General features: G+C 37.5%; 1 protein-coding gene across 1 annotated transcript; it reads right to left on the bottom strand.

The window, feature by feature from the left end:
* Nucleotides 1-13,050, bottom strand: LOC140237250 (uncharacterized). The gene is made up of 9 exons (XM_072317195.1): nucleotides 12,766-13,050; nucleotides 7,906-8,318; nucleotides 7,483-7,580; nucleotides 5,633-5,831; nucleotides 3,992-4,137; nucleotides 3,163-3,331; nucleotides 2,143-2,328; nucleotides 1,129-1,313; nucleotides 1-295 (listed from the first exon to the last, which is right to left on the bottom strand). Exons 1-9 carry the CDS (start codon nucleotides 12,845-12,847, stop codon nucleotides 211-213), a joined length of 1,563 nt encoding a protein of 520 aa, XP_072173296.1. The 5' UTR covers nucleotides 12,848-13,050; the 3' UTR covers nucleotides 1-210.
* Nucleotides 13,051-17,747: the final 4,697 nt, after the last annotated feature.

A 17,747-nucleotide genomic window follows, 5' to 3' on the forward strand; every position in this document is an offset into this window, starting at 1 on the left:
TCATTCTCAGTGTGATTCTTGGTCGTAACAGAACCAAAAGGGGAATTTCAGTCTTCAGAGCATTAATAAAAGTACATTATTTTGCCATCATATCCACTTTCAATGTAAAAAAAAAATGAACAAAACAAATAACAGTGATTTGTAATCTTTCTGTGTAAAGAGTAAAAAAAAAAAGGGCAACAGTCCGCGATAAAAGGTCAGGGGTCATCTTTACAAGACAGTTTTGGCGATGTTGTGTTCATCCACTTCGGTCGTAACGGTAAAGCCCGGGTTGTCATGTCCAGATTTTTCTCCCCTGAAAAAAAAAAAAAAAATTGAAAGAAATCCCTCAAATATGAAAAAACGATTCAATAAAATGAGAGATAGTAAGAAAGTCAAATTATACACCCAACTGTATGCTAAATATGTCCTGTAAGACTCTGAATGGATCTATTAATAATTCTTCTGCAGCTCAAGAGTTCGTTCATTCCGCATATTACTATTTTCTTAGGTTAAATCCTTTCACAATCTATCTGAACTCAACACTTTTGGAGGGAAATCACACATTAAGAAACTTTGTAGTAAAAAAGAAAAGAAAAAAAAAACAACTGCTGAAAAACTGCTTATCCAATGGTGGCAAGTTTATGGAGTTTCTGAGGAAACTTTGTAACTATGTCAGTGGTTTAAGTTGCTATCATATAGGTTTGTAGATAACTGCATCATAACTTTAAATTTCATAAATAATAACCAATAATGAATAAATCTGCTGTGATATTGATGAATTTGGCCACCAATTTTTACACTATACCAAAAAGCTTCCAAGGGTATGGATGGACAAGCGAGAATCGTTACTCTCTTGTCAAATCAAGGGTCAATGAAGTAAATTGAATGATAAGACACGTCATTTGCTCCTGCGACAATGGCTCCAGTCTAATTTTCTCCAAGGATTTAGGGTTAGCGTTAGGATTGTGATAGGGTTTTAGATTATTTTTGATGTGAGTATTAGGATTAGGGTGAGGGTTATATTTGTGGGTAGGTTTTACGTTTGACTTTGCGTGCTGATATTTCATGGGAGCAATAATTGCTGCAGGAGCAAATGTCATGTAACCATTTATAATAGATGCCAATGTGTGAGCGATAGCTCCTTACTTGGCTTCATCGGCCACGAGATTGGTCAGTTCGCTGACCGCTTCCGCGGCCTCCTCATCGGCAGTCTTGGTGCTATCCTCCTTCGGAGCTGCATCGTTAGCGGGCGCTGTTGGCTTCGATGTTTTGGCTGCCTTCTCCTGGACCTCCTCGTACTCAGGTGGAATCACCTGCTGATCCTCTGCAGTCTGCAATAATGATGACGATGATAATGATAATGATGATGATAATAATAATAATAATAATAATAATAATGATAATAATAATAATAATAATAATAATAATAATAATAATAATAATAATAATAATAATTATAATAATAATAATACCAATATTGAAAATAACGATCACCTTTTTTGTGGGTTTAGAGCTTTATCCATGATACTATAGTCCTCTTTGCGTGTTAAAATTATTAACGTTCGTTTGAAGTCATAATAGCGAACATTGGACCTACAAAGCGAACTCTAAAGAGACGCTGCTGGGCAAAACTGAAAGAAAGAAATAGAGAAAATATGTTTAAAAAAAAGTGTTTTGCACATGTGCGAGACACCTGTTACCATTGTTCAACCAGCATTGTGAACAGGTCAAACCTTAAGCGCAGTGGTTGATGGGCCGTATACCACTCTAAGAAGGTTTTTTTTTTTTTCATTTTCAGACACTGAAACGGCGCACATTTTCTTTTAATTAACAGGTCACTCTGTGAAAGAGAATGCATGCTCACGACTGAATTTCCAACAAGTCAAACGTCAAAATAATGTATTAATTGTGACGTCTCAGAAATATTGGTTTCTTCTATCCTCAGTTCCATTTCAATTTGTGTAATTTATACTTTTGTACCCCTATCATGGAAAAACAGAACTACATGTACTGCAATTCTGATCATAATAGGATGTGCATTTATTCAAACTATTGCGGTATGGACCCCATGTATTACAATTCGCTTGTGAAGTAAGGTTTTCTAAATGCCACTTCGAGTCATGTAACATGCTAAAGGAGTTGTCGAGTATGAGAGCTTACTGCAATTTGTTCCGATTCGTCATGCTGCGATGATGTGGAAGATGAGGACGACGACGAAATCTCCGCCGTCACCACGATGGAATTCCCGCCATTGGCTGCCGGAGAGGGCTCAGTCGGGCCGTCATCTGCAGCTTGTTGTTTGGCAAACCTGTAACCAGTCTCACTAAGGATTTCGTTGAACTTCACCTGTGACAACCGCATGATGCGAAGAAAGTATTAGACATGACATTTGTTTTCTTGTACACTGACTCATCTTTTCACGACAGGTCTACCAACAGTATAAGTGTCATAAACTTCGCTTATCTTCGGTTGGAACACCTAGCCAGCATATTAAAAAATGTGATGAAAACCGAACGTTGTCATGGTTGTAGTGGCAGTTCTGCCATGACGGTGTTTCTGGAAATAAAAGAATGTTGATCATTTCATAGGAACATTACCTTAAAACTTTGAATCCAGAAAGATAAGGGATCAATAGTAATTCAAGAACGATATATTACTAATCAAGTCAACAATTGAAATTGAAATATTCTTCGTAAAATATAATTGATAGTTGTTGTTCACTTCTCTGCGAGGTTGTTGAGCAAAGTTGGTTACAAACCAAAGTATCTAACACCAATATAGGTCTACATTAATCTCTTTTTTTTTTGAGAAACAAAGAATCAGTGGAAATAGTTCCTATTATGCAATGTCTTCGGAACATGAAAGATAATCAAGATTTGCAGCTCATTAATATGTATTTGTCTTTCCTATGATGAAGTTCAAGAGTGATATGAATATAACGAGCAGTTGACCCATAGTGCTAGTATCAAAAACTTTTCAATTTTCGAAATGCATTATGGGCGTTACGTGAGCATAAACTACAACGATGCACCTTTTGTGTGTGGGTGTAAGTTTATATGTCATTGGTCCTATCTCAGTGAGGTGAAGTGCATATTGTAATACTTGTGTGTGTTCATGTGCTTGTGTGGGCGTGGACGCGCTCGCTTGATCATGAGTGCGTTTAAGGCGTTGCGTCCATACCTGTGTTGACACATCAACTTCGTCGACAGGGGCTTTCTTCTTCGGAAGCTCGCTGCCGCCGTTCGAGGCCGGAGCGGTGGAATAGTCGTTGCCCTCTCTAACGTCGGTGAATTCCTCGACGGGAAGTTTCTGCTGCAGCTCGAGATCTAACTCGTCGGCAGGGTTCTTGCTGTAAAATTACAAGCAATAACATTAAAGGCGGAATTTATCCGATTGAGTGAATGTAACTGTGGCACGTGTACAAGAATCGAACACATCCATCATGTCCATTCCAAAGTTTCCAATATCCGAAGTTTTGATTCAATACTGTCACGTACAGGCATCGCTGGATTAGAAGGCTGCAATAATTAATGATGTCACATCTGGGGAACGATATAAAGAATATGTAAAAAGAATTCTACAAAATGTCACTTATAATGAAAACTACACGTTCCCTCAACGTATTGCTGACGTAAGGGTCACACCATTCCCCCTTCTTCTGAATGAGGTAAGTCAAGTACTTTGTCATTATGCTAGAGAAATGAAAATGAAATTATATAGTTTGAATAATTATGTAGTTTTTATTTTTGAAATTCCAGTTTATACTATACTTAATTTCATACTCTTTGAGACGCGATCATAATCTTAATCATATTGGCGTATCTAGCTTTGTAAGAGGTGATATCGATGAAAATTGCGATTGTCGTTCTAGTTTAGTAGAAGTAGTCTTAAAGTGGCATCAATGTCAGTTAATCGACTTGGAATCGCCATCTCGAAAATCCATTGTGATCATGAAGAAACAGGTCGTATATTAATGATGGCAATACTGTTGCATGATTGAATTCCTCACCTCCTCGACATGTAGTACCCAATGCCACCAGCGACGAGGGCCAGACCTGCCACGGACCCGATGACGATCAGAGCGATTTCCCATGGCTCCAGGGTCGGCGGAGGCTCCGTCACCACTTCCGGCATTCCGACGAAACCGATGTTCTCCTGGTGAAAGATAAATGCATTGACGACAACCACGACTATAATTGATTCAGCAATGTCCTCGGGCGATGTCGTCTCCGTGGGCCAGGATTTGATAGACAAGTCAGAATTTTGTACATTTCCTTATCATGCACAATCTTCAGCCAATGTTTATAAAGTTAATGAGTTTTTGGTTGCACATGTACCAAAGTACGCGGTTGAAAGTCTGTGAAAATTTCGCGCCATCAAACCACGGAAGAGCGTAATTAAACCAATGTTTACCGAAATGAACGCTGTCGTAATTAGAAAGTTTGAAGAATGTACAAATAAAAAATAGTCAGGTTAAGATGCTGATCTATCCAGACCATGGATCGAAAGTCGTGGAAATTGGTTAGTCATTACTACATTTTATCATGAACTCAGCTTAGTTTGAATCCCCTATCCTCCATGCTGATGATCGGCCGCAGACACATCGTTAAAATTTCGAAAATATTCAAGGTATCGTTACTGAAATGTCATCGCACTGACGCCTCGTTCCACGACATGCGATCCATTGTCTTTAGCTTTTTGCATAAAACCAGTTTGTGGAATGAATGGATGATGCCGCTGTCGTTATGAGAGAAATCTAGCGGAATTTCAGGGAGAACGGGTACCTTCTCTCTAAGAATCAACTGGCAAAAAATATATATTGGACATATGGATTTTTGTTATCTTCAGTTCAGCCACCTTTGGTCAAAAGTTGGTAAAGAAATTGGATAGGTTTTGTTATATAAAGAGGACTTCATACATGTTATGTCCAGACGTGAAATCAGTTTGCTGTATACATGGCTCGACACCAGCGGTGGCCCGGTGGCCCTGGGCCACCGAAATACATGTCGGGCCACCACTTCTACGAAAAGATTTGTTTTGGCGGTCCGATCGGGCCACCAAAGATTCGTGAGTGTGTCGATTTTTTTCACCACTCAGAAAAGGTGAGAATGACTCAGTGCTCAGTGCTTCATAACTGCATGCATTTCAACAGCTGCCGGGATCAGGGTTGCAAGACAGTCTTCATGGCCGAACTCAGTCTATTTCACGGCCAAATTCAACCAAGTTTCTCCTTCTCTCATCTAATTTCCTCTTTTCAATAAGAAAAATAGGCTTACCATAATATCCGTTAAACATGAACATTTTGTGAACACGTGGTGTCATGGAAATTTATGTTTATGCCTTCATCCAATATTAAATTCGTGTAGTGCACCTGGTTATAGTAAGTGGCAGTATAATACCTGCCAATTTCACATTATCAAGGTTTATCAATGTTAACAATCAGTTTATTGTTTATTAAATTATTCAATCTTATTTTGCTCTTCTTTCATGATTCTCAATCACAGCACGTGGTATTTGAGACACCTTGTCATATATCTTCGAATATTTACTTATAATCATTATGTTTATTGTACTTTTCAATGTTTTGTTAAATCTTTATTCATATATATATATATATATATATATATATACCTGTATAATAAACATTTACCTCCAGATTCTGTACGACTTCCTCGTCTGTCAAGAAGGCTTCTTGTTGCGCCGAAGTCAGCATGACGTTGTTGGAGTTGATGGGATCCTGCACGTAGTAGTCCACCTGTGTCTGTGTGGCCAGCAGTCGTCTTCGCCGCCGCGAGGTTGCCACGGGATCCTCGTAGTCTGTTACGGCCACGATGATAACATCTTCGGGTCTTGGGGGAATATGTTCAATTCAATTCAATTCAATTCATTTATTTTCATACTTCTCATTTATGAATATTACATCAGAAATAATATTACAAGTTCTTTTACTTGTCAACAATTTGCAAAAACAAACAATATACATGGTAATAACACAGCAATTTTTGTTGTAATGATAACTGGTCGAAATCGAAATGGGGTTGAACAAAGAGAAGTATGATGGGACCTACATGAAAGCAAGCTTGTTTGGCTGTATAAGCCCCGAGTAATCAGTGTTTGTGAAAAAGAAACAGAGAACGGATAGATTAGACCAGGCGATTTAATGATAACGGGGTATGCCTATGTGTTTAAAAAAATAGAAGCAGCAAAAAACAAACAAACAAACAAACAAACAAACAAAAACAAAACTATACCAAAAATGTGAATCAATATTGTGACCGAGCTATCATTCGTTTCCGAAGTAGAATATGATTTACATAATTATAGGGCCTATAGTTAGGTATACACTAAACTGTTGTTGCATTAAAACTATCACAATGTTATATTCAGTAAAACACTAAAAAGTGACATGTACATTTGGTGCCTACCGTCAAGCTCTGGGTAGAAAGAGAGAGAGAGGTAGAGGGAAGGAGAAATGTATGATATACGGGGAAAATGCTACTACTACATGTTAAGGCAGAACAATGTCAAACGAATAGAGCGGTAACATATATATATATATATATATATATATATATATATATATATATACATATACATACATACATACATACATATATATTCCTTTTTTTATCAAAACCATGCAAAAATTCATCAGGAGAGTAGAGTTTCAGGGTTTTCTTGAAACAGTGATGCCGGTTCCAATTACATAAGCAATATACGAACCTAACGAGGCAAATGATGTGATAATTTATTTCAATCTACACTCCAAGTGGTCTTTAGAGCAATTTATTATTTTTTTTTCCCTTTGTCATTAATTCCTTGATAGCCCTTGACACTTATTTATGTTACTCATCATCGCCTATATCGTTACAGTTCTAATTTATTTTCGGGTGTTTGTTTTTTTTCAAATTCATGTCAAACGGGAAATCTGGTGAAGAGAAAACATGAAGGGCCATGACATCATCACTTCACCGAACTTTTCTGTGCGATTTCGTTGTTTCCTCCTTTTAAACATCCAAAATTTCACCTCTTCATGAGTTTCTTGTTTCATTGTTTCTTTGGCTTTTTTTTTTTTTATTAACCTGATTACGCTTACGCTCTCTGCATTTGAGTCCACTCTATTCATTTATAAAGTCATCATTAACGCGGAACTTATTTGTGATTTGATACTGCCATGATACTGCCGTTGGAAAGAGAAATAAACCTGACTTGTGTTGATTTTACGTATAAGTTCTAAAATTGCAACAGTCGAAATAATATAATGTTTGTTGTTGCCCGCTTTGCCCTTCAGAACCGACCGTGCAAATTCAGACGACGCCAGGTCGAGTTTTAAAAGCAAATTTGCGCATGCGCAGATTTTTTGTTTTAGTTTCCTCGCCAAAATTTAAACACACAGAAGGGGGGGGGGGGGGGGGGGTTACACCTTGACACACAAAGAGCTAACCATATTTTTTCCTCAAAATTTCTTCTGATTGTTTCAGAATCTAAGCCAGCACTCACCCAACAGTCACAGTTCCCCCTTTGCAGGCGCCTTCGTTCGACCCGCAGTACATGTTGGTTTGCTCTGCTATCACTTCCTTGAAGTTCTGCCGATCGAACTGTGATCATGACACCACAAACATGGAAGAAAAAATATATAAAAGTTATGATGTTATTGCACAGGTTGCATAAATCGTTGATCCGTTGCATTGTTATTTTGATTTTACCACCAATCTAATAAATCTACTTTGAAATGCAATAATTCGTTATTATTCTGATACTCATAAAAACAATATCATTATCATTGTTGTCTACCAGGATCATCACAATTATTCCATCATCATCATCACCATCATCATCACTATCCTCAGAATTACTTTATTTTTAGCTGTGATATTGCATTTTTACACATTTTTGACAACATTTCATGAAAGAAAGGCATACTTCTTCCTTGGAGCCGTCAACTACTACACTGATCTTGCCCTCCTTCTCGGCAATGGGATTGGACCCTTCGGTGGGGTTCGGTTCGGTCGCCCGAGGCTCGGTCTGTCGACGCTCGGTGGGCTCCGGCGTGACGGTAGTCGGTTCGATTGCCACGGTAGTAGCAAACTCGGTGGGTGGTGGCGTCGTCAAAGGCGGGGCGATCGTTGACGGTGGGGGTGGCGGCGGAGATGGGGGTGGCGGAGGCGGCGGAGTGCGAGTGCCGCTCGGAGGAGTCGGCGTTGGCTCAGGAGTGGGATCGACGGTGTCGAAAGTAGGAGGTGGCGGTGGGATGGACGGAGGTGGTGGCGGAGGCGTTCTGTCGGTTGGCATGACTGTTTCTAGCGTCACGCCAGTAAACGTACTAAAGTCGGTCACTGAAATTAAACGAGCAAAAATTTATTCAAATTATTTTTATTATCAATATGTATAGGGGACGAGAAGGCAGAAAGGAGACATGGTTTGACCAACAAAAAAAAAATATTTAAACTTCCTGTCTGGAGAGAGAAAAACGAATGAAACACGGTTTCTTTAGAAATAGAAGTATGAATATGAATTCAAAATTGAAGATATATTATTGACAAATAGTACTGATGTTACAATTAATAGAAATGTGTTACCCAAATTGAAAAACACGAATGTGAGAGAGCGCAGTGGGCGAGTTCTGGACACTGAAGGCTTTTACTTTTCAAAAAAACTTTGACTGATCTCGATAACTTTTAAAACTTTGATCGTAATTATATTATAAAAGACTGCTACAGGAAGAGAAAGCAAATAAAAAAAAAAAAGAAATACTAACGAAAGAGCGAATTACAGTGTAATAGATGTATGGAAATTTTTTGTTCCTTATACAGTTAACATGGAAGATGTTGCTGAGTAAAAGAGTCACAGTAATCAGAGGGGCAAAAGTTATCCTGAGCATTTGGAATGTGTTTATTTTACGCAGATGTGCACATTGATTTGTATATATAGATAAAATGACAGCAAATTTCTGTTTGTATGAGGAACCTTTATAGATCACGTAGATTTTAGATTAATTCATCGATGATTGTCAATGAAATATTATCCTTTTTTTATAATCATCATTAATTTTCTTTATCTGAACATCAGCATCCTTAATCATCATTTCTATGAACATGCACTCCTATTCATCATGTATCTGTATTCGTTCTTCAAATCATTTGAAGAAAGGGAAAGTGGGTAATGTTATTATACACCCCAGCTCCATTTGAACCCTCAATCCTCACCCCCCCCCCCACACACACACACACACAATTGCCGACTGTCTCCGCCCTATAGGTGAGTAGACATTAACTTCAACTTCTGGTTATCGCGGCATTCACGTTGCTGACGCAAACTTCAACTACCAGTTCAATCATTAACTTTGTGGCAGTTAAAAAAAAAAAGAAACCGCACGCACACATGTTGACTTAAAGTCAAGTCCCACACTATGTTTCATGTTGGCTTTGCTAAACAGCATAAAAAACTGAACAAATCGCATGGTGTAGTTTCGTGGAAAAATCGGACCTTAGACGAAAATAGGTGGCATGCATGTTATGTCTTTAAAAGCTTCTACTGATAACTGACATAAAACAGCAACCGTCCGGGCGCGAGTGCCCCTGCAACTCAGATCATGTAAGAGCACGGCCTCACAAGTTTCCCATTGACCTACACAAGCAAAAAGAAAACTTGAATCATTTCCTTTTCTCATGCATTACGTTTCCAAGTTTTTCGTGTTGCAATGTACAGAGAGGTGCCAAACACTAGGGAATTTAGGGAAATGGTTGTAGTTGGAAATCATCGACCAAAAACATTATTTTGATTGCAACTGATTGACAAATTGCCCTACGTCGACGTAAATAATTCGTCAATCAGTACATGTTGCAATGAAAACATCTCGACGGAAGAATTTCATGAATTTGAAACATTATTTTGATGATGCCTTCATCAAAGTTAATGAGTTTACCATTAATGATGGTATCATTATTCAGACATGTGCTTGCGGCTGTAAGGTGAGTCCATATAATTTTCACTATTCGGAGGAAACTCTATGTAGAACTTAAATCACAATGCACAATTTTCTTACTCTAAGTCCGATTCTGATGGAACCTCTGCCATTCCATTTAGTCTGAATGAGGCTAGGAATATAACCACACTTTAACCTATAGTGCTTGTTGACATTTTATTTTTGAATTATGAATATAAATTTATCTTATACATAACATATGTGAAAAACCAACCCTTTCCCAGTTTGCAGATGTTTATATGTACTTCAACTTATCTCACCATGCTTATAGTCATTTGATCTATTTACCTATTTTTTTTCTTTCATTTGAATCTATACAGTAATGGCAAAGTGAACAAAATGTGATGATGAAGATTACTCTTTGACCAGTTGCTAAATTTTATTGAATTTATTGTTAAAAGCAAGAATGAGTTTAACTTTGTAAACTATATATTCAGTGCAACATTTTAAAACAAATTACAGTATAGTATATTTCCCACTGTATTCCATACAATATTTGAAACAGATTATAGCACATTTCCCACTGTATTCCATACAATATTTGAAACAGATTATAGCATATTTCCACTGTATCCAAAGCAATATCTGAAACAGATGGTGATAATTATCCGCTGACTTGAAATAAACTGTAATTGCTGAACATGCACGCCAAACCGAAACGATAGTTACATTTTCATCTATCAAATATGAAAACAGACAATATTGACATTGACTGCTATTCAAAACCGGTAACCAAAATCAGGAATATGGTTATCAATTTAGAATAAACATTACGATACCATATAGGACTATAATGACTGGAAGATTAAATAAGCCGTCTTCCTTTCCTTTGATTACTGTTCCTTCGACTATCCTTGTTTTTCAAATTAAAAGATGGTTATCACACACACGTAGCAAACATAGAATGTGGTTTAGAATTTAATCATTAACCTTGCAGAAGTTACACCCAATTTCAATGACATCATTATCAGACAGTGCACTTGGTGAAGGATAAATAGAAGGTAGAGCTAATCAACCGAGCCGGGGGTGGGGGTGGGGGTGGGGGTAGACTGGTAGAGAGGGAATGAATCAAATATCGTTGAGGAGAAATTAAACACAATGTGCTTTCGAGTGAGATACAAAAGAACCTACGCAAGCACACGTCTCTCAAATCCTTACCACTTCGTCTCAAATATCTGCAAGTCATCTAATAATATAATCATGACGTTCCCTAGAGTATTATTCCACTAACAAAACGTCTTTCTTATCTTATCCACTCATGATGTGGCCGTACGGTCATCTACATCTTGTAGATTTGAAAAGAACAATATATATAAATATAATGTATATATATATATATATATATATATATATATATATATATATATATATATATAAATGTGTGTGTGTTTGTGTGTGGTGTGTGTCTGTTATCGCATCACCCTAATGATAAAACATTACTAATCGTTCTGATGTTCCTTTATTATTCCTTTACAGTGATATATGACGTTACAAGAAATCATTAATGACACAAGAGTTGGAATTGATATCAAAACTATCTACTCGACACACTGACTGACATGCAAATAGGAAATAATTATCTTACACGACTTCCTTGCGTCACACTTATTTCTTGTGGCTTTTTCTACAAAAATCCCCTTGTCAGTTCGTCAGTTATTTCAATTTCCACACCGCGAAAAGTTTCAAATGTCAAATGGTGTCCCCCAAAACGAAATGGCAATTTCGTATAGCGGTATATCTCTTTCAAATTCAATATCCAGGATGATGCCTGTTCACAAGTAATAAGTAAACCTCTGAAGTCTGTCCATTCAAGATTATTTTGAATCAATAGTTCATGTTTACTGTAAAACAACAAATCCATGCGGTGACATAAAGATTTTATTTTGATACCAGCATCTTGATTTGTTGTTGTTGTTTTTTTCAACATCTTTTCGATTATCGTTGCTTCACTTTGATCACTTTGTTTTTTGTTTCTGTGTGCTCTTGATAAATATGTACGGGGTTTCGAAACATATACGTTGTAACAAAACATACTCAATGTTTTCCATCATTTCCAGAAATCTAATTTTATATAAACTGAACTTTCTGATGGGTAACTGACAAGTCTAAAGTTGATAGTTTACATGGTGTGGACATCTTTTATCAATGTATCTTCACTTTCACTTTCCAGAAACTTGCTTTATCACGGATATCTATGATGCACTCCACAAAAGGCGGTAATCAAAATCAACTGCAAGAATCTTAATGTAGAATGGATCTACATGTCTGCGCTTGCATTAACCTTGTACTAACTGTCTTCAAAGTTATGGATGGTTCGTTCAACATAATCATTTTCATTTTTCTAATCTAAACGGAAGAGCGCTTGACCAACCTCTTTAAGATGTTAGGAGAATTGAATGTTACCCTTTAAGTAATCTTGTTAGTAACCTCTTTAAGATGTTACGAGAATTAAATGTTACCCTTTAAGTAATCTTGTTAGTAACAAGTCGAAGGAAAGCGTAGTTTAAAAAAAGAAGAAAGAAGAATTTTATGAAATTCTCTATGATATTTTCTTTATCGCCTTCGGGTGACATCACGAACTGCTTTATAGCTTTCGTATCATGAATCCAACCAAAGCTGTTTTAAAATTCATAACTTTTGGACAGAGTGTCCAATTTTCGTTATACACATCAATACAAAATGTGTACTACGTTGAAGTACTCATATTTCTGCTTTCACCGAATCCATGTGTATATTCAAGATATTATATTCGCCTCTAAAGGCTAAGACTGGTTATGCTGTCTCGTTGGAAAACTCACCCATTGTTTCCGTGGTACTGTCGGAGCCTCCGTGTATGCTGAGAAGGACCAAGGCCACGGACCAAAAGCGTTTGACCTCCATGATGCTTCGAATATTCTCCCCTTGTGCAGGGAAGGCGCTCCGAGAAAAGAAATTCTAGTCCCGCGCGTCGTATATCGCGAAGAAGAACGAAGAACGAAGAGAAGACTGCAGTGTCGGTAATAGGACCCTACACAGTCAGTTGTGGTGTCTGTTGTCTGTAGTCCGTAAGTGATGTTCGAGCCCAGTGTAGTTGTGGTCCTACCTACCTGTGTTATTTCCCTTGCTCACTGAATAATACTAGTATTCGTACATGCACTTATACAAACGCAGGACACACGCACAATTGGATGACCAAGTTTTGTTTGCGCAAGGAGTTCCAGAATCCAAAGACTTCCCAACTCAAAGATCTCCAAACACAGTGATTTGCAGGTTGTGTTTGCCGATACGATTCGGAGGGAGATATCGCGTGAGGCCGGAGCTCTGCATGGGTACACACTTAACGCCTCCGCGCATGCCATTGGTCCAATGTTGTTTTCTCTTACAACATAGAGCTACTCCGCCAGGCACGAAACAGCCATGGTCACATGAAAAAAAAAATATATCAAATCATGAGTTGCTCTCACGTATACTCCTTCGTTTTCATCCGGTGTTATCTCATTCGTAAAAAATTTATTGATCATTAATGAGGTTAGTGAATTTTATCTCAGAAGTTATCATTGACACGATTATGGTCATGCGTGTTTGCTTGAAACTAGTTTGTCATATCAATTTTGGTTATTCCTCGCCTAATGAACTGCGATACTTAAAGGGGAAAAAGTTTGAATTATAGATTTAAAAAAATGAATACCACTATGTACTACCAATGGGAGTGTTGTGAGCTGATGGCACCATTGCCTCCCAGCGTTCCTGTTTGCTTGAAGCCAAAAACCGCCCGGTGAAAATATCTGAAAGTTGTCGCTGTATGCAGGCACCAATACATCTGTTTTTACAAGCATGCAGTATAATTTTGTGTTGTATACACTGTACAAGCATTAATTGGTTAATGATCTCATTTGGCTCACAACATCATGTGACAAATAATCGGGTACAATATAATTGGTCAATCCTGCAACCTCCGCGTATCCTTCTCAAAAGCAATTTTGGCGTATGAAACCCTCCCTATCGTACATAATTATGTACAGGAGATGAATTTCCGTTACGGCGCAAGTTGATTTTCTGAATCAGTATCATACGACATTGTTTCCGACAAACAAACTAACAAAAAAAAAACAAAAAAAAAAAAAAAAACAAACAAACAAACATGTGTTTGGTTTCTACTAATTAGGATGAAAAAAGATATACAGACACAAAATATGTAAGCAGTGCTTTCTCCTTCTTCTTTCTTCGTCTTCTTGTTGTTGTTGTTGTTGTTGTTGTTGTTGTTGTTGTTGTTGTTGGGGTGCACGTGGTGGAATCATCTTGTTTCATCTAGATCATCAAAGCCTCAATTCAAAATCTTCACAAGTACCAGATCTGACGCTCTTGATTGTAAACAAGTTAGTAATGATCATAATTATTGTTTCTTCTTTTAGGAGGACGGAATGTGTAAAAACTGATTGGTTACTGCCAACTGGCTCATTTTCCATGTATATGACGGAAGCTCTTTTTTAGCCAAATGCCCAAGGTGTGATTTCTATGGTATGGAAGCAGTGTGAAATAATAATATTGTTTACAATTCAGTAGTTTCATTCTTAATTGGGAAAAAATACTGATTTTGATCGAAACTGCTTAAAAATCAACACAGCTGCTTTTCACTTTTCCAAGCTAAACCAAGTAAAGATTGAAAATGTCAATCACAAGCCTCAGTTTTTGAGTCAGGTGTCTTTGGCTCACCAAAAAGACAAGCAAACGATAGATAAGAATGAAGGAGAAATTAAATGTTGATTTTTGTTTGTTTTGTTCTGGTTGTTTTTGTTTTGTCTTGTTTTTGTTTTGTTTTTGCTTTCTTGTTCCTCTCCTGCAAGGTGCTGATGCAGTGATGCTGATATCCTGCTGGAATAATATTCGTACCTATATAGAACCTTTTCATCCAAACGTAAATCGCCACAGACAGTGAAATGGAATAAGATGATATAGAGTTGGATACAGTGCTTCCCCGCAGCCTTCTCTCTATACTATACAGTATATTACACTATGCATCTGTACTTTGACCACCTGTCGGCCTACTTCCCTGCTTTGTTTGTTATCAAGGAGGTATTGTAGCGTCAAGATACCCTCTTTGTATGATCAAGACATAAACCGAAAATGTATTCCTCGGTGCGTGGCTATAGGTATAGATAACGGCCATGACAACAGGCATCACTAAGGAAAGAAAAATAAAATGTTGGTTTTCAAGGAGTTGCACCACCGTGTACAAACCACCAATCGGCAGCGGTCTGGTTAATTTTTGACATCTGAAAACCCGCGCTTCAAAGTTCATCTCGAAAGAGCATGTGGCTGTATAATCTACATGTAGTATGTACACTGTCAGCACGAGGCAGCTCCTTGAAATTGTCAATTCCTCATTTTCTTATCAACGAGGTAATTCTTGGGATATTATGCTTCATTTACAGACAAACTTGTGACAATATCAACTGCCTTCACTCAGTGAAAAAGCAACGATGTAAGAATTATGCCATGGTTTATGATATTGCTCGTTGCTTGCTTTATATTTGTATACTGTGACATCATAGATCACAATGGAAAATAGTCTACTCTGTTGCTACAAAAACCTTATATGAAAATATATAACCATAATATATTTTTAATATATCCACTGGTCAACATGATAATACTTCACAATATATAAAGTTCATTTCCTTTGTTAAGAGCAGTTTACAAACTTATCAAATGTTAACCGTGGTCTATCTCCTGTTCAATCTGAGAATCGAAATACAAATGGTGTGAAACTGCGATAACTGTTCATTCTTCGCAATCTATGGCAGTTTAATTCGAAATATTTACTATCAGAATAGGCGTTTGCAAAATATCGTGACGAAAATCAGCATCGGATATCTTACTCGCCTTGTTGTCCCATAATTTCTGCATGATTTTACACCAATAAGGTATTTGACAACACAACATATATTTTACGCAATAAATGAAATCGAGGATAAACGTGGATGGCACTGGGCAACCGGGCAACCGGGCAACCATAATAAGAGATAACACTAAAATGGTAATGGCATTCCTGTGGTCGACATTTTGACCCCGCACCCGACCTTAGAATATATATATATATATATATATATATATATATACGTGGTCTACGTATATCTCCGTGGCCGAGCGGTTAAGGCGTTGGCGTTCCATGCCAAAGACCCGGGTTCGAGTCCCGGCGGAGACCAATTTTTCAACTCTTGCGCTTTTCCGAAAAAGGAGGAACAGTAAGAGGAATAATAATGTCAAAGCTACGCACCGATTTTCTCCTTCCTTTCTCATATCTCATATATATATATATATATATATATATATATATATATATATATATATATATATATCTTGCATATATACACACATTAATGTTGAAGAGTAATTATTAAATATGTATAGGTGTGATTGATGGTGAGAAATTCCTTTGCCGATCAATCCCTCTCATCCTAAGGATTTACATGGCTTTTTGTTGACATCTTTTTTACGAAATGTGGGGACATAACAAATTTTGTAGGTTCTTATACAAGATATTTTTGTGGAGTGTAAATCACACTTTATGTGTGAAAGGAGTGAAGAGATAAAGATAACTCGGATTGACAGAGGGATTTGATGTTCTCTTCAAAATGACAGAAGGCGACCCTGGAAAAGTTCCCACGGGGTCAGAGGTCAAAGATGTTATGTGGCTCGTATTTCGATAACCTGTCGACCGTTTTGATTCATGCAGCGGTACGACTTGCGAACACAGGTGCTTGCTTGAATCTTACGGGAGTATTTACTCGAAATACACAACGTATTTATGGGGATTCAGTACAAGTATTGTTGGAATATCAGTGTAGAACATCATCAGTGAAGTTTCAGGAAACTTTGACCATCCACTCAAAGGTAGTTAATTACTCAAAGTTTTGGTTAAGCATAATACTACCAGTATGCTTGTTTATTAACGATTTGATAGAAGGAGAATCGTGTATCCTTACTTTATCACAGCTTTGCTTGAAGCCTGGTCTTTTATATCACCTGGTTTCTGACACCAGTCCTTCTTCTTAAAAATAAATGTTCCTTCTCAGAATCTCATTCCCTGTCCATTGCTTGAATACCCCCTTCCTCAGATCTGTCCCTTTCATTTTTTTTTTTTTTTTTTTTTTTTTTTTTTTACATTTTCTGCTCCTTCTTTCATTTAAATCCCTAGATCATGGGCCGCTCATCAACAGGGAAAGGGAGGGGGCAGGGGTGAGCTATATAGACCCCATCCACACACTTGGGGGCAGAAAGAAACAAACATGAAATGTTAATGGCGGCAACTTAGAACCCCCCCCCCCCAAAAAAAAAAAAAACAAAAAAAAAAACAAAAAAAAACAAAACAAAAAAACAACCCAAAACCAAAAACCAAAAACAAACAAACAAACAAACAAACCTAAAACCAAACACAAAACAAAACAAACAAAAAACAAAACAAAAACAAAAACCTGGCGTTCAGTAATTGCAACCTGGACCCTACCAGACGTCGTCAATCTTTACTATGCCATACAGGGACTTTTGACAGTGTTCATATTGCCATGGAGTTTCATGAGCCAATCGACACTCGGAAGGATTAAGACATCCCGCTACCCCCAAGCGCATTATGCACTTACCCACTAAAACGAATAGTTCCAAGGCACCTGCTGCCCACAATCGTCACTTTGCTCTTCCATTTCAGTCCTTTTTGTCGACCACACATTGAAATCAACTTCTCTGCAAGCTTTTATCGTCTCATCACTTTGCGATTTTCTCATTTTTCACTTCTGTTCAGGCT

Source organism: Diadema setosum, chromosome 13 (genome assembly GCF_964275005.1).
Source record: "Diadema setosum chromosome 13, eeDiaSeto1, whole genome shotgun sequence".
Classification (NCBI taxonomy): domain Eukaryota; kingdom Metazoa; phylum Echinodermata; class Echinoidea; order Diadematoida; family Diadematidae; genus Diadema; species Diadema setosum.

Excerpts from the sequence above, each read along its gene's own strand:
- LOC140237250 (XM_072317195.1), bottom strand. The coding sequence starts at position 12,847 with ATGGAGGTCAAACGCTTTTGGTCCGTGGCCTTGGTCCTTCTCAGCATA. Across the intron at positions 3,332-3,991 it reads GGGTACTACATGTCGAGGAG|CAAGAACCCTGCCGACGAGT; the intron begins GTGAGGAATTCA and ends GTAATTTTACAG. Across the intron at positions 296-1,128 it reads CTCGTGGCCGATGAAGCCAA|GGGAGAAAAATCTGGACATG; the intron begins GTAAGGAGCTAT and ends TTTTTTTTTCAG.